Source organism: Pygocentrus nattereri, chromosome 10, assembly GCF_015220715.1.
Source record: "Pygocentrus nattereri isolate fPygNat1 chromosome 10, fPygNat1.pri, whole genome shotgun sequence".
Lineage (NCBI taxonomy): Eukaryota > Metazoa > Chordata > Actinopteri > Characiformes > Serrasalmidae > Pygocentrus > Pygocentrus nattereri.
In genome coordinates this window covers 12,750,207-12,769,829 of record NC_051220.1, presented here as the reverse complement: position 1 = coordinate 12,769,829, position 19,623 = coordinate 12,750,207, and the positions used below count along the sequence as shown (strand labels likewise).

At 39.4% G+C, this 19,623-nt stretch overlaps 1 protein-coding gene across 1 annotated transcript; it reads right to left on the bottom strand.

Annotated features, from left to right (window-relative positions):
- Window positions 1-2,956: 2,956 nt before the first annotated feature.
- cdk1 (cyclin-dependent kinase 1) lies at window positions 2,957-15,312 on the bottom strand. The gene is made up of 8 exons (XM_017708788.2): window positions 15,158-15,312; window positions 13,642-13,681; window positions 12,903-13,059; window positions 12,345-12,468; window positions 11,000-11,170; window positions 6,282-6,445; window positions 4,387-4,528; window positions 2,957-3,841 (listed from the first exon to the last, which is right to left on the bottom strand). The coding sequence occupies exons 2-8, from the start codon at window positions 13,676-13,678 to the stop codon at window positions 3,728-3,730; spliced, it is 909 nt and encodes a 302-aa protein (XP_017564277.1). The 5' UTR covers window positions 13,679-13,681; window positions 15,158-15,312; the 3' UTR covers window positions 2,957-3,727.
- Window positions 15,313-19,623: the final 4,311 nt, after the last annotated feature.

Here is a 19,623-nt window from a genome sequence, read left to right as displayed (position 1 = left end):
GTTTGACCAGAGGAGAATGGGTCTCCCCTTGTGAGTCTTGGTTCCTCCCAAGGTTTCTTCCTCCAGACTGAGGGAGTTTTTCCTTGCCACCGTCGCCTCTGGCTTGCTCACTGGGGGATATGTTATAACTGTATGTTTTCAAACTTCTGTAAAGCTGCTTTGTGACAACATTGTTGTAAAAAGCGCTATACAAATAAACTTGAATTAAAGCCCACCACAGCAAAGCCTACTCACTGGATCCCTGACATCATTAACCCAAAGGTGGCTGGAAAATGAACCTGTGGTAAAGAGAGACGACGAAAACAGGCTCCAGCTCTCCACATTGGAAAGTCTTTTAAAGAAACCCAAACACCTGCTCACCATTGTGTCCCAGTAGCCAATAGTTCCAAGTTCCGTCTCCCAATTTCATCTGCAACACATTCAAGGAAAAGCAAACCAGACGGCCCAGAGGGTCATCTCAACAATTTACTATTAAACCACTCTGAATGACTGTGTCTCAATTACAGTTACAGTGAGTTACAACCCAATTTCCAAAAAAAGTTGGGATGCTGTGCAGAATGTAAATAAAAGTAGAATGCAATGATATATATTATGTAAACCATAATTTTAAAGGAAAATACTACAAAGACAACATATCAAATATTGAAACTGAGAAATGTTCGTTTTTTTTTTTCTTTTTCATATGTCCATTTTGAATTTGATGTTAACAACATGTTCCAAAAAAGTTGGGACGGGGGCATGTTTACCACGGTGTTTCATGACCTCTTCCTTTAACAACACTATGTAAGTGTTTGGTCACTGATTAGACACTGCTGTAGTTTTGAAAGTGAAATGTTTTACTTTCAGATGCTCAACAGTTCGGGATCTCCTTTGTTGTATTTCATTTCATAATACACCAAATGTTTTCAATGGATGACAGGTCTGGACTGCAGGCAGGTGAATTTAGTACCAGGATTCTGACAACAGTGCAATGCTGTTGTAACACATACAGGATGTGGTTTGACATTGTCTTGCTGAAATAATCAATGTCTTCCCTGAAAAAGACGTCGTCTGAATGTAGTTGAGTTTTCTTTAGCCCAGAGGACACAGTGTCCATGATTTCCAGAAACAATTTCAAATGTTGATTTGTCAGACCACAGGACATTTGTCCACTTCCCGTCAGTCCATTTTAAATGAACTTAGGCCCAGAAAAGGTGGCAACATTTCTGGACCCTGTTAAGAAATGCTTTCTTCTTTGTATTTTAGAATTTTAACTTGCATTTGTGGATGCAGTGACATACTGTTTTCACAGACAGTGGAAGTGTTTCTGAGCCCATGCAGTGATTTCCACTATAAAATCATGTCTGTTTTTAATGCAGTGCTGTTTGAGGGCCCAAAGATCATGACCAGCAAATACTGCTTTTTGACCTTGTTCCTTGCAAAGAGATTTCTCCAGATTCTCTGAAGCTTTAATGATATTTTTTACTGTAGATTATGCAATTCCCAAGTTCTTTGCTATTGTAAGTTGAGAAATGTTATTCTTGAATTTTTGCAGTATTTGATTGTGCAGTCTTTCACAGACTGGCGAACACCTCCCCATCTTTACTTCTGAAAGACTCACTTTGATGCTTTTTTTTATACCCTATCATGTTACTGACTTGGTTTTTTTTTTAGCATTACACCACTTTCCCAGCCTTTTGTTGTTGTTGGTATTAAATGCAAAATGGGCATATATTTAAAAAAAGAAAAAGTTTCTCAGTATCAACATTTTGTTGTCTTTGTATTATGTTCAAGGAGCTATACAGTTCAAATGATCTGCACGTCATGGAAATTTGTTTTTATTTACATTTTGCACAGCCCCCCAACTTTTTTGGAAATGGGGCTGTATTATAGACCAGGAGGCGTCAACATGCAGCTCTTCAGCAGTACAGCAGGTAAAAATAATCTTCCTTTGCAGTAAAATAAAGCTTTGCTGATCATTCTAGCTGTTTTAACAATAAATCATCTTAAACGCTGGAGTTAGATGTAGAGCTGCTTATTCACTCTTTAATCCTGAAGATCAGCGCAGACTGCTGGTCACCAGCAGCTGGTCAATGCAGACAACCTCACAAAGCTTAGTAGCTAACAAAACAGCAAAGAAAAAAAAAATGAAGATGAATGGACTCATTTGCATTCATAATCATCCTGTTGGTTTCCTGATATTTTTATCTGAAATGAGAAACCGAAAAACTAAAAAGTTGTGAACATGAACCCTCAGGCACCATTTAAGGTGGAACGTGAAAATTTGAACAAGATGGAGAGCTGAAGGAGAAGCGCCTTCAGCCTTCTTTATAAACAAAAAAAAAAGAATTAAATGTCGAGACATTTTACAGAAACTATTAAAGTTAATAAAATCAAGTTTCCTGCCAGAGATGTGAGAAAAGCGGCTATAGCCAAGATGCTTAAAGCAGAACAAAGTCTGCATTTTCATTTACATTTTTAGCCTACACTAGTACATCAGCACATACGAAGACGTATTTACAGTCAAGATGGTAAAATGGATATAAAACATTGAGCTTCTCAAGATGGTTTGAGTATTGTTGAAAGGACAAAATGGCTCTTCTTAAGTGTTGTGACCCATGTTACAGCAGAAGAGTTACAGATATTATAGATAATGTATGTAATGAATTGGTATCACGCTGGTATTGTGACTTCTGAATCACAAAACTATCATCAGATACAGGGCACATTTGTCAAAAACATTTAGTCACAAATGCTCAGTGGAACTGCTCAGTGACTGCACTTCAGAGCTCAGCTCAGGCTGCACTGAACTGAACTTGATTAATCATGCTCTCTTGAAGGATGACCTGCACCAGGCCACAGCCATTAACAGGGAGGACAGGAAGCATGCACAGACACGCTTCCTGTTTTAAATCCTTTCTAAAAACAGCAATAAAAACTATCTGGTGACTTTATATGAAAAGCCCAAACACAAACATCCCACAAAGTGCACTTTATTGAGGATAGATTTGCTCTCAGCCTTTTTCAACTCCAACATATTGCATGTTTATTTACAGACCAGAGCCTTCTTAGGTTAGATACAAAGTATAAGTATAGGAAAACATACAAAACTATACAAACACAAACAAACAAAGACACAGGACGAAGAGGTGGATCGTTATTGCTGCGTCATCGGATTGCAAAGCCTGCATCAGTGCAGTGACCAACCAGAGCTCTCTCAGCCAGAACCATCAAGAATCATCAAGGGCTGCATGATGTAGACTGAACATCCACATAGCAATGACATCTATACATGCTGTGACTGTGTTACGTCTCAAAATGTGGCATAAATAAATGATGCACTACTGCTAATTATTTCAACTGATTAGGCTGCCTGGATTCATTAAAAATACCCACAGAATTGCATCTGTGATTGGCCAGGAAACTCACAGTGAACAAACCAATCATGTGATTGGTTAAAGACTTATTTGCATATTGCAGCCTTGTGTTATATCAGTATTGCAAAGGCCAACATCGCAATAACACTTGAATGACACATCGCACAGCTGTAAAATTAAAGTTATAGGACACAGAATTTCACCAAAATTGTGAGACAGAGTTCTAGATTCTTCCATTATGGGTTCTAGAGTTAAATAATGGTTTTAGAAGGGTGGAAGCTCTGTGTTCAGAGTGCTGGGGGTCAGGTGTGCTCTGTACTGAGTTTTTTCCGTTTAGTCAGCTCTGCATGTACATGTGAATGACGGAGCGTTTAGCTCTTCAAGTTGCTGGCAGGAAGAGTGGTTTTATCCAGATCGTCAAAGTAAGGGTGGGTCATGGCCTGTCGTGCAGAAATCCTCTTCAGAGGATCATAGGTCAGCATTTTCTGAATGAGAGAGAGAAAGAGGGTCAGCATCATATGTGGTGCTGTAAGAAAGGAATACTAGGCCTGTTACGGTCATGAAATTTTAGCTGATTAACTTAATGTTACGTGGTAATTGACAATTAAATAATAAATACATTAATGTTATTGTATTATTTATAAACAAATGAGTGAACGATGGTGTTGGATAAACAAGTGAACAGGCGATGGGCAGCTACAGACAGGTGGTCTAGCGTGCTAGCTTTTGGTTATATTGGGTTAGCTTTAGCTCGCTAAGCTTCTCTGACTCTGAAACTGTTGTGTGGGTGGGGCCAGAGACACAGCCTTATGATTGGTCAGAGGAATGCTCATTTTACATAGAGAGGAGAGAAATTGTGAACTATATCGGCCATTTATTGGTAATTGTAACATTACTTGAAGGGTGACCTTGTTCACATACGTGTTTACCGTTCACCTGCAGAAACACCACAACCTGCCTGTTGCAGTGTGATCTCACAAGCCTGAAATGCTGGAATATTGATTTAATGTGGTGCAGAAGTGAAGCTCACCCCGAGCAGGTCGATGCCGTTCTTGTCCAGGTTCTTCACCATACTGCTCAAACTACCCGACTTCCACTTGGGGAAGGTGTTCTTGTAATCGGGCAACGACTCCACATCCGGCCATACCTCGTTATTGGGGGTACCCAGAATCCTACACACAGAGAAATGTTATATGAATAATGTGTTCACAGCTGGAAGGTCAAATCAGCACTAATCCATCTGAAAACACTGACCTGAAGGCAGTAATTTGATTTTAGAAAGCTGAGGTTAGAGATGTCATAAAATGCTCCATGTATGCAAACCTTTGAATTCTGCGGTTAACTCTCACAGGCTGATAATGCCGCATATGACACCAAAGGACATTGGACCTCAAGCACACAGCATGCTAGAGACTTTGCAAAATAATTCCATACTGGCAAATCCAACACAATATCTTCTGATATTATTCATTAATTTCTCTGTGCGGGAAAGAGTTATTGCTGTTAGCAATCCATTCAGCCTGCCTTCCTGCCTTGTGAGCCAACCAGAGGCCGCGTTGCCGCCTTGTTGACAGCACAATGCTAACCTTGCAAGTCTCTAGCATATCGTTGCTGAGATTCATTCTTTTATGTATGGCGTCCTGTAATGTCACATACAACATCAACTTGAGATTTAATAGATTAATGACTAATGCTACTTGCATAGACCACAGAGCATAGTGAAGAAGTTAGAACACTTCTGTTTAAACTGAGCGGCTGATCAGCTAGCTAAAAGGCTAAACAATCTCTCCTTTAATATCACAGACTTCGAATGAAAGTATTTAATGTATGAATCACTGTGTAACCACAGTACAAAAGGTCAGCTGAATGACCATCTCGAACCATGAATTATAGGGAATTTAGAAAAACTTGGTAGATTTCAGTTTTAAGCCACTGAACAAAATGAAATGGCAAGTTATCACCCAAACTTATCCTCTCCTTTGTTGTGAATTACTTAATGGCACTTTTGTCCGAAACTGGCTACCATCGATTCAGCTGCCCAGAGAAAAGCCTGTAGATCAGAGTTCAGCACAGGCTGCACTGCACTGAACCCAGTTTGGATTAAACACAGGTGAACTGTTTTTAACTGAGAGGTTTTTTTTTTTGTTTTTTTTTTTTTTAAAACTAGAACTAGACTAACAGGCTAAAAGTAGCAAAGAGGCTACACAACTCTTAATATGACATGCTTTGAATTAAAGAACGTACTATGACAAAAACTTGCAATATAAAGAATAAAGATGATTACTTGAATGTATTACACTGAAATATGCCAGAGCTGCTTTAGTAGAAAAGAAAGTTAAAAAGGTTATAAAACATCTGCAGTGTGCGGTGATGGGCAACTGAACCTCTTGTCCTCACTCAGCGCTCCAATGCAACAAACAGCAAATAAACAACATTCCATGGCAGAAGAAACGTTTATCACAATTACTAATAATGAAATGTTATTAAAAGTAGGAAAATTTAAATTTCAAATTTGAACTTTCAATTTCAATGAACATGGGGCCGGATTCATGAAAGCATCTTAAAGAACAAAATGTAAAATGTGCATTTTTCCTTTACTTTGAACTATGATCTGAAAATCTTAAGGAAACAATTAAGGTTACCTTAAGAGAATATTTGAGAATTTAATTGTTTCTGAGAATGCATTTACGAACATTCTTATGAACTTCTTAACGTTTGTCTTAAGAACCTTTGCAAGTTTTTTCTTAAGCTTTCTTGAGTCCAGCACCTGATATTGAACACAGCAGTCTGTCTGTAACTCCAGTATATGCGGTAAATATAGAGGGAAGTAAACAGCAGAAGCAACTTCCACCGGCCAAGACCTAAACCCATACCTGCAGCTCAGAGACTCGGTGCAGATTTAGGGTGGGTTGTGTGTGTGTATACCTGAAGATCCTGAAGAGCTGGTCTATCTCTGAATCTCCGTGGAACAGAGGTTTTTTGGTGGCCAGTTCCGCGAAGATGGTCCCGATACTCCAGACGTCCACAGGAGTGGAGTAACGAGACGCTCCCAACAGCACCTCTGGAGCTCTGTACCACAGTGTCACCACCTACACACACAGTAACGACAACACTGGTCAACATCCCACCGGCCTATTTATCAGAAACACCTCCCTCGCTGGTTTACAGTTAGAGTAGGAGGGCTCAGTCCTGGTCCTAGAGAGTTCAGTTCCAGCACCCCTGGCTCTGATATTCTGAAGATCCTGAAGGTCTTCATTACCTGAGCAGGTGTGGCAGATTAATGTTGAAGCTAAACTGTGCAGGGTGGAAGATCTCACCAGGCCTGGACACCACCACCCCCACTTGTACTACAGAATAGCCATTACCAGTTAGATTTAATTGGCCATCAGATTAGGAGTACCAACTAACTGCAAATTTCAGGCTAAATGAACTTACTGGCACAGAGAACAGTTCTCTATAACTGCCTGTGCATGGATCCAAACATACAGACCACACAGGTCAATTCACTTTCTAACAGTATCAAAAAATTGTGGACCAAAAGTAACAAGATCTTTCAGCTCTAAGAAAGTAAAACAGCTTGTGTGTCTCAGTATATTGGTACTAGCAAATTCTAATTGAAAATTAGTTTGAACACTCAGGTCTTCATACGGAAGGAAAGATGGCCCCCTGCTGTTAAAAACCATGGACTGACATTGGTACAGTCAACCTGCAATTCAGTGTTCTTCATTGACAGGAGATTTCCAAGAATTAGGAGTGGTCAGTGTTATCAAACATTACATTATCTCAATCATTAGAAAGCTGAAACTGAATCTTCTGTGACACAACTTAACAAAATATACTGGTGATATACTGCATTTGTAGCTACTGTAGTTTTCTCAGCGTTACCTCTAAGATTGTTCTCCACCTACGACAGGGTAACTAGTAACCTGTGATCTGTTCTTTTCCGAGATAACCTTACTAATATACACATCGATGGAAGCCATCGAGTAACTACACCCCACTACTTTAAGCTAATTCCACCCCTGGCTCAACTTTGAAAAAGGCTCAAAAATGGGAAGGGCACTCTGGGGAGGGCACTGCAGTGATCTACAGGTTGGGGAGATGGGGCTGCCAGGGAATGTGGAAGGTTGGGCTGCTGTGTTTTTAGAACTAGCATCTGTTAGCTACCAGAAAACATGGAGTGTAACAGAATCAAACGACGCTTTTGTGACTGAGAGGTCTTCAACAAGGGAAGGTGCTTCTGATCAGGCAGTGCCTTACTGATCAATAAGTCTTGAGCCTTAACAGCATCCCACTTTCAAGCCGCTGAAGAGTTAACACAGAGCCAGAAAATGATTAGCAGCGAGCAGCAGAGGCATAAGAATAGCAGAACATTACCCAAAACCCTGAGAGGCAGCTTCTAATCTGTCCAGCAGGTCCATACTCGATACAATCCGAGATTTCTTAGACGCACTGAATTCCGAATGAAAAAGGTAGATTTCTTTGAACTCTGTCAAAGTTTCACTCTGTTCCTGTTGAAATCAAGGTCACAGACTGCATCACCAGTCAGACAGGGTGTGCTGCAATGACCCTAAATCCTTACATACTACGACAGACAAGCTGTACACGGTACTTACTGGTGTTACATCTGATTCAGTTCCCACTCAAATTTACGTTTCCCTTCATAAATCGAACTCTCGGGTGCCACACTCACTGAACAGAAATCAACAGCAAGCAGCACTGGAACTACGGAAAGCAGGAAAAAAGTTTAGAAAAAAGGCTGTATGGTTGAAAAGTAGAGACACAGTTGGCCATTTAACCTTTAACAGTTAACGTTTCCTGAACCATTTTGCTTTCCATAGTCCAGCGTTGCTTTCCGTTGCTTACTGATCAGTGAGTAAGGATTTGATTTGTAAAGGGAAACGTCAATCGGATGCAACACCGGCAGATTTATGGTACAAAGACACGCCACCCATGCCTGTAGCAGAGTTGAACCAGAGGGGCGCTGCAGAGGCAGAACTGACCACGATAAAAATGACATTTTTACAGTTTGGAAAGATGTGTTCACATTTCAAGCAAGGCTGTTATATTTTAATATTACAGAGCAGTGCATTTCAGCTGTAAATGAAAAACAGAGCTTAGGGTGTAGCTACTCTTTAAATGTTATCGGTATTATGATTAACTGAGTTCCCTAATGTTAATGTTAGGTAAGCTGGAACTTTATATTGCAATACAATAACAAAAATAAAATATCAATAATAAGAAGAAGAGCATCAACAGAGAACGGAGACATTGCGAATGTTCTTTTATAGTGTAAAATCTAACAACGTTATCTGGTTTAATCTACCTTTCTCTCTCTTCTCTGTCCCTTATGACTGGCTTGAGTCTCGCCAAGTGTATCCGTTTGTTATTTCAAATAAAATCCCTCTGCAGAGTTTTGTAATTTCAGAAAATTCTGAAGCGGCGATGGCAATAATTTTGCAGAGTCAGGCTGCCGCTGCAAAGTATATAAAGTGGAAACACTGCTTCATGTTTGGGGCAGTCATGGGCTGGAGGTTAGGGAACCAGCCTCGTGACCGGAAGGTCGCCGGTTCAATCCCCAGTGCCGACAGCACATGACTGAGGTGTCCTTGAGCAAGACACCTAACCCCCAACTGCTCCCCGGGCGCTGCGGATTGGGCTGCCCACCGCTCCAGGCAAGTGTGCTCACTGCCCCCTAGTGTGTGTGTGCTCACTAGTGTGTATGTGGTGGTTCACTTCACGGATGGGTTAAATTTCCCCGTTGTGGGACTAATAAGGGTCACTTAATCTTAATGTTGCAAGATAAAGCTGTGGCCTTTGTGAAAGTTAAGTCATTTTTAGTACATTTTTAAAAAAGCCACTAGCAAAATTATTGGTCATTCAAAATAATCTGCAGAGGGAACAAGTCTGCATTTCCCATCTTAATTACACACTGCAGCCTAAATCAACTAAAGTCTCTTCACTCCTACGCTGGACAGAGCTCACTGGTTTGTCTGAGCAGGTTTGGGAGATGAAAACATAAATATCTTTGAAACGTGTCAGTTATCCAGAGAGTTTTTCTTAACCACAGAGTGTAAAACAGCGTTTATCTTCTCCACTTTAGAGAAAAACAGCTTCTCCGAAAGCTAAGAGAAGAACAAAATGATGAAACGTCTGCTGTGGTTTGTGTGGAGAGACTCACACAGATCCCTCCACAAAGTATCAGCCCTAAAAAAAAAAAAAAGAATTTTTTTTTTTTTCTTACACATCCCCTCATTCAGACATATGGCCTTTAGGAAACAATGATGTTCTTTTGTCTGTAATTGTGGACAAAAGAACAAAATTCAGGTTTCAAAATGGAGCTCGTGTTTTGAGCTGTGCAGCAGTTGCAGTGACAGTAAATTACCACAGACAGTAGTTTAACTGTACTTCACAAAATAAACAACCCAAATAAATTAATTCCTTTTACAAATAATTTAATCATTTTTGGCTCAATTTGTCCCACTGCGACTTCAACACAATCTGAAGTGACCATCAAGGTCAAGAGATCGAGCCAAAAGGAGTGACTGTGCAAATGAGCTGATCGTAGATCAGAATGGTTGGTTTTTAAATCTGAAGTTTTTATTTTTTGAGTTTTTCCATTTTGTTCTTTGATTTTGGTTTAGCTTCAGTTCATCTTAAGGCTGCATTAACATTTTGTTATTCTATACAGTAACAGTTTTTTGTTTGGTTTTTAACACACCTGTAGTATGATAAATGCTGTAACAGCAGATGTTTGATAAGTGGTGATTAGAATTCATGCATTAATAGACCGAGCTCTGCTCAGCTCCAGCTCTCATTAAAGGACTAACTCAAAAGAGCTCCACCTATAGACTTTCATTCACTCACTGAAAACACAAACTAACACCACTTTATCATAATTTCATTTTTATTTTGATGATTTACCTCTGTATTTTGTCATTTGTAAAGCGGTTTGATTGACTGCAGTCTATGAAAAGTGCTATATAACAGAAACTTAATACACCTGCCCTGCCCAAAGGTTTGTTCTCAGCAATTCTATTTCTTTTTAGTTAATGAACAGTGAATTGCTACGTTTCCTCACTGCTAGTTTTTGTGGGGGCGGCACGGTGGCGTGGTGGGTAGCGCTGTCGCCTCACAGCGAGGAGGGCCTGGGTTCGATTCCCTGGCCGGGCGACCGGGGTCCTCTCTGTGTGGAGTTTGCATGTTCTCCCCGTGTCTGCGTGGGTTTCCTCCGGGTTCTCCGGTTTCCTCCCACGGTCCAAAGACATGCAGTCAGGCCAATTGGACGTGCTAAATTGCCCCTAGGTGTGAGTGACTGTCTGTGTCTGTCTGTCTGCCCTGCGATGGACTGGCGACCCATCCAGGGTGTATCCTGCCTTCCGCCCAAAGACTGCTGGGATAGGCTCCAGCACCCCCCCGCGACCCTGACGGAGAAGCGGCTTAGAAAATGGATGGATGGATGGATAGTTTTTGTGAGGGGACACGAGTCACTGTGGCCTTCTAATCCGCTCTGGTGGGAACAACCCCGAATGTTCCTGAATTCTTCAGTGCGAGATGGTCAGTGATGTAACTCGATGAGTGATTTAAGCAACAGCCAACCAGAGAGCTATAGAGGAGAAAAGCAGCATTTCATGTGTCATTACCTCGTGCGTGTAGACTCTGACGGGCACTCCGAAAGCGCGGGCCAGGCCGAAGTCCGCCAGCTTGATCACACCTTTGTTATCGATCAGTAGGTTCTGGGGCTTCAGGTCGCGATGCAGAACACGGCGACAGTGACAGAACAGAATCCCCTCCAGGATCTGATACAGGTAACTCTACAGACAGAACCATTCAGAAAATTTATCTCAGACTAAAATACAGGAGTAACTGCTGCGGAACTATTTACTTCATTCAGTTTAACAACTATGCAAAAAGTCGTGTTTAAAAGTTATGTTAAAAATGTCACCAAACGAACTAAAAAAAAAAAAAAAAAAGTGTTGCTGCATAAAAATTTATTACGCTTCTAACAAGATTCAATTTTGCATTTTATTCATGTTTTACTGCCTACAAAAATGGCGAGTCATGCTTGGACTCCGATAATCCCGCTGTTCAAAAGCAGCTGTTCTGAAGAATGAAATATGAATATGTGCCATTATAACAGGAATGCTACTTGAGCTGTGATCTTAGTTCTGATTATCCTTTGAAAATTAAAACACTGGACCACTGAAGTCATGTCATGTCCATTTTAGGAAATTAAGGAATTAGAACATTAGATAAGCTGCTTTGGCAGTAGTAGAGTACATTAGGATTAGCAGGTCAACAGTGTTGAAATTTAAAAATAGACATACTTTCATGCAACTGTAGCTTGCTTTTAGCACACATGTAGCACAGTTTGTATTTCAGCTTCTTAAAGAGGGGTAGATAAACTGTAACTGTACAACTTTACAGTAGACATATAATTTAGGTCCAATTAGGGTCGAACGATTCAGACAAAATATTGAGATTTTTCTACGGAATGCTGTCATTGTGGTTAAAACTGCAGTCATTTTGTAGAATTTAAAGATCCAGGCCTGTTTTTGGCCAAGAAGACCAGCAAATAACTTTTTCTGGCTTTAGGCTTCAGCGTCATACAAACTGCCTGTTACTTGTGGTTGTGATGTCACAGCACCCATCCACAGGCTGTTTACCAGCTCCATGCCATTATATATCCCCACTTGAAACCAGCTTTGACAAACTGTAAACAATGCAGGCTTTAATAAAAAAAGTGCAGATGCTACCAATAAAAACGTGAGTGTAGGTAAACAGTAGGCCTATTAAACTGGCAAATCAGTGTGTCCAGGTGCATTAATCCATACAAACAGCTGACACATGCAACTAATAAAACCAAAAAAATAACAGGGGTACATCTAGGTATTTATGTAGGTTCTGTAAAGGTGTATTTCCGATAAAGACAAGACTGTAAACAGACACACAAAGTGAACAGAATGTGTATGCGTGGCTACAGCGTACCTTAACAAGCATGGGCTCCATGTACTGTCCTGAAGGAATGGAGTCCAGGTACTTCTTCAGATCCATCGACAGAAACTCAAACACCAGGTACAGTTTCGACTCCTGCATCAGCACATCCAGCAGCCTGAAGAGACAAAAACGGTATGCTTTTCCTCCCTTTGCACACCAAATTTTACTTTGCTAGATGCCACAAACACTTATTATATATCTGAGATCCTACATTCACTGCAGTGATATTGTAACACAGTAAGCACTTAATGGAAGAGACATTTGCAGACAGAAACCTTATTAATCCTGAAGGAAACTGCAGAGCTACAGCAACCGATGAACTCTAAAACTGTGCAAACCGCACTTATTCATTAGGAGGAGCTACAAAACATACCTGAGATTTAAGCCCTATTCTGTTTACATTAGTTGAATGTTTGCATCACACGTGGATATACAATCATCCAAAAGATGAGTGAAGTACATCTAAATGCATGTAAGCTTGAGAGGACAAGCAATAAACACCATGTAATCATCCACAAAGTCACTCGACAGTAACACGAGTGCACATACCGTACAACGTTGGGGTGTTGAAGCTCTTTGAGCAGGGAGATTTCTCGGACTGCCGTGCTGGGGACCCCCTCCTCCTCACTTTCCAAGCGGATCTTCTTCAGGGCCACCACCTGACCTGTGGACTTGTGACGGCCTTTGTACACCACTCCATATGTTCCTGAGATAGAAGAACACAAAACAACAGTAAGAATTTAGTATACCAAGGCTTATAGCTATTAGAGCTGATCAATATATTATTTGTTGATTGTTATCGTGACTTAGTCCTTTGTAAAGCACGGTAATGGGGCTGGACAATATGACCATTTGAATCAATACTGTGATAAATTACACCACAACCCTGCATTTCTGAGTATATTGTGGACCTCATCAACATATAAAGAAGACTCACTGACTGACCGACCATGTTTCATTACAAAAGCATCATTAGTCCTGTTTAATTTGATTTTGTGGGATAGCAGAATGTTTGTGATGGTGGGTTACTGCCCTAAAACATCTGATTTTGATTCCTTTTTACTGACTTTATAAGCCTGAAAATAAGCTATATTTTAAAAATAATTATAGGTAGATTAGTACCAAATTACACATTATTAATGTTTATGTATTGGCATTAGCAAATACGTACATTTTTAATATTACGCTGCACATCACAATCACAGTATGAATCACAATATTGGTGTTTTGTGCATATTGTACAGCTTAGCTCCCAACATTAAGACGTTAATACGGAATGTTAACTCACCCTCTCCGATCTTCTCTATCTTCAGGTAGTCGTCCATCTTCTGAGGAGAGAAACACAGCACAACACTTTAATTATTCAGTTTTTTAATTTGTGGACATTTACTACACCCTAAAAAAATCATTTTTGACTTGCACTTTGAAATAGTTTTGTTCCTTATTGATCGATGCTTCTGCAAGGCAACACTGGGTACGAGAAGGCGCAATATAATCATTATTCTTAGTATGACAAAGGCTTTCTGACAACACAACTTCCATCGTTTTATACCTTGTGCACATATCTAGCTTCTGCACAAACAAAAAAGGGTCATATACACATCGTTTCTGCAAATACATGCAGTTCTGGCTGTCCAGAGTTTTAGAAAAACAGTACAACTGGCAAACCACATGTCCTGTTACAACAGCTTTGGCAGATAACTTACAATGAGTCTGAATTATAGAGATACGTTTGAATTGAATGACACTTAGAAATCTGTGTATTTTGCTTTTCTGTGACTCCTCAATTAGATTTTCCACATTTTTAAGGTCCATGAGCTCTTTGGGTTTCAACCAAAAGTAAGTTTATCTGGCTTTGATGAAAAAACAACAACAAAGATAATACAGTGAGCAGTATATGTGTGTACATTATATGTGTATACATGCGCAAATGTGGACACATAAAAATGACATTGATTTAATTTAATACTCTAACATTAATACAGTACAGACACAATTGAAAAGATGCCATTTTGTCTTGTTCCGCATTTGATGCTCCAAATCAGAGGTGTGGGGCAATAAAACTGCTCAGTAAATTTAGGACAAAGATGTTTGTGAAAGACTTAACAATACAGTACCAGAAGTGTTATACTATGTTAACCTATGTACAAGAAGGCACTGTTGGCACCCTAAAGTGTCTGTAGTTCCAGACACACCCAAACATGAGCCACTATAACTGAACTTAAGCAGCTTATTTAAAGGGGAAGGCCACGTATTTTTCAAAAATTGTCCACAGTCGTGGTGATACGAACCATACGTCCATCACCAGAAGCTTCCTCATAGAAAGCTACGACATCAAATGGGTATGAATTTACTGCCTGATGTCCGAGACACTTCTATGATAGTTTAGAGAACTTAAGCGGCATTCATGGTGGAGGGATACTCTGTTTAGACCTCAAACAATGGATTATTGAAATTTTTATGGGGGGGAAAAAACGTGGAATTCCCGTTTAAAAGTTAACTCGTCCTGCTGACCAGTTTCAGTTAAAACTCTAAGTTAGCAGTGTTGGTGCTCTCAGTAATTCAGTTAAGTCGTTACAGATATAAGTCGTTACTCTGTTCGTTTAAAATAACATACGACATAAAAACTCCGAGGTTAGGTGTCACTAAGCTACCGCCGAGTTTACTGTCGTTAGTTTACCTCACTGCTGAGCCAGAACTACGGCTAGTGCTAATGCCAGCGCAGAGCTGAAATGATGAAAACAGAACATTTAACAACTTAAATAAGACATCCAACTTATCTACAATACTGTAAATAAACTCACCTAAATTCGCTGTAAATCCGCCGGTACAGCAGCGCTGTGAGGGTATGTAGGTGTGCTTTCTGCTGTTGGAGGATTTCGGCCGTTCAAACTGACCGCGCTGACGCAATTCAAAACGGACCAATCACAGCGCTCGGAGAGGATTCAAACGGGCCAATCAGCAGGAGGGAGCACTGCGGCGGGAGCTGCGTGCTTTACAGCGCGACCTGAGCGATAAACCGGAAATACTGACGATATAATACTGCAACCACAACTGCATATCGATAAGATGCTTAATAAAATCTTCTTGTTCACGAAAATTAAAATAGATTTAATTCGTAAGTGCTTAAAAAGGGATTTATGTATACAGTGCTGTGCAAAAGTCACCTAAACCAATAGTATAACACAATTAATAATAATAATCATAATAATAATAATAATTCTTCTCCTTGCTGTTATTATTTATTTATTTGTTTGTTTGTTTGTTTTTAATTTGTGTAGCATCTTTCAAACACCAAAAACGCAGCTCAAAGTGCTTCAAAATACAAAGTAAAAAAACAGCAGAGGAAGAAAGATAATCAAAACTAAAATAAACATAAACAGCAGAAAAGGGGATACGATAATAATCACAGTTAAGAAGCACAAGACAAAAGTATAAATAAAAAATACAATAAAAATGCAACTAACAAGAAAATATTATTTGCAGGTAAAACACCATGCTGAAAAAAATTAAAAGTCTCTTCTGGTTCCTGTTCAACAGCCAATGGTATTCTGTGTTTTACTGATGGGTTGATATCAGTGTAAAGAACTCAGATGGTTTACCAGGTGTGATTCCATATGTACTTGATGGTCTCCTAATGAGGCCTAAAGGTGTCCTACAGAAAACAAGTGGTCTCTAATGTTAACAAGCCAACTTCCATTGGAAAGTAAAACCCTCATGTTTTAATCCTAATGGTTTCTAGTGCTCCCTTTTCATCAGTGAGGGATAAAAATGGATGTAAATTTGTATAATTGTAAGCGAGATATGATTTTAGTCTTCAGGATTTGCGTGGATGGTGAAAAGCAGGCGCTCCACAATGTTCACGGAGCCAGACTCTGATGGTCAGCAGAATCGTCTGGTTTACAGAAAAGCCAAAGGAAAATAATGAATAAACAGATTTTGTTAAAAATTAAATTTTGATGTGCATTTTCTGCAGTTTCTGAAACGCAATTCATTACTTAGATGAGGCAAAACTACTGTTAGCAGGCTTGCCTGTTAGCATCTCATATGGAAAAAAAAAAAAAAAAAAAAAAAAAAAAATATATATATATATATATATATATATATATATATATATATATATATATATATGAAACACATTCCAAACACTAAAAATGTATTTCAGAATATATCCCCATATTAACCAAATATATTTTAAAATACATTTATATTAAAATGTAAGGGGAACTATTACACATAGAAATTTACTATAGAAAAATAAATGTATGTAAATGTTTTTATCAAATCCATTTGAAAATGTATGATTACAGCCAAAATCCTGTCTAATGCACTTTACTGTCTGATAACTTTATTCAATTCTCAACTTGTATTCCAGTAACATAATGTCAAATGTTGTGGGTATTGATACTCTGTGAAAATGCAGTTATGATTTGATATCTTGTTTATTTCAAATACGTCTTACTGCAGATGCACATGGTTAATGTAAAGTACTGTAACCTTTATTAAAATTATATCATTGTCTTTACTATCCGGGTTCTCCAGTTTCCTCCCACAGTCCAAAGACATGCAGTTGGGCCGATTGGACATGCTACATTGCTCCTAGGTGTGAGTGTGTGTGTGATTGTGTATGTCTGTCTGTCTACCCTGTGATGGACTGGCGACCTGTCCAGGGTGTATCCTGCTTGCTGCCCGATGACCGCTGGGATAGGCTCCAGCACCCCCCCGCGACCCTGAGGCAGAAGCAGCTTGGAAATTTCTTTACTAAAGATGACTGTCACACTAAACAAGATGGTTCTTCAAGCGTTCTTTAGTATGGTTCTATTTAAAAGCACAAGTTCTATCTAGAACCATTTGCATGCTTAAATGGTTCTTTGTGTGGTGAGGTGGTGCTTCAGATTGATGGAGAATGTGTTGTATATAGTTCTATATAGGACTTGTAAACAGACCCTCTGCCTTTACTAAAGAACCATTAAAGAACCTTCTTTTTATAGTGCACTGGTCTGTTTTTATTGCAGTTTTTAGCCTTAATTGTGCACGTGTCTGATGGATCATTAATGGTGTGTTGATCATGATCAGAAGAGTAGAATGTGCTCTCTAAAATTGTGTTTACTTACTGTTATGCAGTTCCGCCGAGCACCGCACGGGGGCACTGCAGCACCGTTTATGACTGCAGTGTAATTCAGAGGAGTGTCAGTAGAGGCGCTGTTTCCTCTGTAAAGCGTTGGTGCGTGTTTATCAGCTCATTAAAAACAAACAAAGCACACGGTGTTTGTCGAGGAGAGTTCTGCTCATCTAAGGTTCATCTTCTGCCTTTTTCACCTTTGATCTCCTTTATCTGAAGGTGTGATGGTGAATCTGTGTGTCTCACTGTGAAACAATGAAGAATCATCCTGGCAGAAGGTCAAGGTCACGGTCAGATCATCATCAGACGCGTTAATCCAGTCTGCACAGATACATCTAACACTTTCAGCAGAGACTCGTTACTGCTGTGGGTTTAATATCCTGTGTCTCATTCTACATTCCGAGTTAAAGAGCCCATAATCTTCATTTCCCTGAACTTATTTTATTTTCTGAGCTCCACCTACATCATTTATGAGGTTTTATGTATCAAAAAATTTTTTTTTTCCACCCCCTCTTTGTTTCTTACGATTAAACAGGCTGGTTCTGCTACTGTACCGTTAAGACTGATATATGTATATATGTAAATATTATGTATGAACTCCTGTAAGCAAAATGGGAGGGGCTAAGCTTTAGGCTAAATGGGTGGGACTAAATGGTTGTAGGCTGAATGGGTGGGGCTAGAACGCTGTAGGTGAATGGGTGAGGCTAGACTGCTGTAGGCTATGGGTGGGACTAGACTGCTGTAGGTGAATGGGTGAGGCTAAAATGTTGTAGGCTGAATGGGTGGGGCTAAATGGCTGTAGGCTGAATGGGTGGGGTTATTGTTTTTTTTTTAAATATATGCCAATTTTTTATTTGATGGCAGCAACACTATATTCAGAGTTTAAATGATTTGCACATCATTGCATTTTGCACAGCATCTCACATTTTTATGTACACACTTTAGTCTCTAAATATATACGCATATATACGATATACATATTAATATGCAACAGTATTTCAGCATTCCAATTTACAGTTTTTGTGCAGTAATATAAGTTATGAAACAAACGCTATGATATGTACAGTTCTGCACCCTTCCATACATGCATTGGTGAGTCTAAGGTAGATAAATGAGATGCAGGGTCCAATTCAAGACAGAAACCCTGAAACTAGAGTAATTATATTCACATATAGCCACATTGTGTCTTTAACTGACCTGCGGATGTACTGTGATGCGGTGGAGCGCAGCGCACTTTTATAATCACAGTCAAACAATTTGCTTCACTCTGGAACAAAAGCTTTCATTCAGTCTCGCAGACTCAGATTAGCAGAGCTTAATTAAACACATCATCAGAGCAAAAACACCATTTACACAAAAACCTCATTAATATGCAGATTTACTGGACTCTGAATGGCTGAGGACAGTCACTTCCTGATAAAGCAAGGGCCAGTTAAAAGATGAGACAATCACATAATCAGATTAAACTTCACTCTGTATTAGAGGTGGGCGATATTGCAAAAAATTATATAATGAGTGTTATAGACATTTTCACAATACGCAATATGCATCACAATACTTGGTTTATCTGAGATTTAATACGTTGGAGGGGACAAAATAGAACCTGTGATGACACATATAATAATAATATTATTGTTGTTGTTATTATTATTATTATTATTGTTATTATTATTCATAATAATAATAAAGCTACAACTACAGTACAGTGATTTTATTTAGTGTGTTGCATTAAATCCAATTAAACAGGCCTAATTATGTTCATTTCATGAAACATAGTTAGTCACTCTTCTTAAAGCAATAACATGTAACAGTTTTACCTTAAAATAACAGCTTCATCATCATGTTAATGCTGCTCTGACTTATGTGTGAATGGAGGCTCTGTTGTTGCCACCCCCGGGCAAGGAATGCCTGCTATAGCACTATGTAACTTTAAAGGAGCGACATGAGAACCTCTCGTCAGAACTGTGTAATGCGTTACAGCACCGCGTCACACAGCAACAACTCAGCAGCTATAAGAAGAAGCAGCTCAGTATTCCCAGTATGGACATCATGGCAGAGGCTGCGAAGAAAGAAGATGCTGTCGGAGATCAGAGAAAAAGAGAGAGAGACAGAGCAAGACCAGACAGTAAATCTCAGACTGGCTTTTAC

What these genes read in the sequence shown, in the direction of transcription:
- cdk1 (XM_017708788.2), bottom strand. Translation starts at nt 13,678, where the DNA reads ATGGACGACTACCTGAAGATAGAGAAGATCGGAGAGG. An exon ending in CAACACCCCAACGTTGTACG is followed by an intron (nt 12,469 to 12,902) that starts GTATGTGCACTC and finishes TTGTCTCTTCAG; the next exon opens with GCTGCTGGATGTGCTGATGC. An exon ending in CAGCTCTTCAGGATCTTCAG is followed by an intron (nt 4,529 to 6,281) that starts GTATACACACAC and finishes CTCTGTGTGTAG; the next exon opens with GATTCTGGGTACCCCCAATA.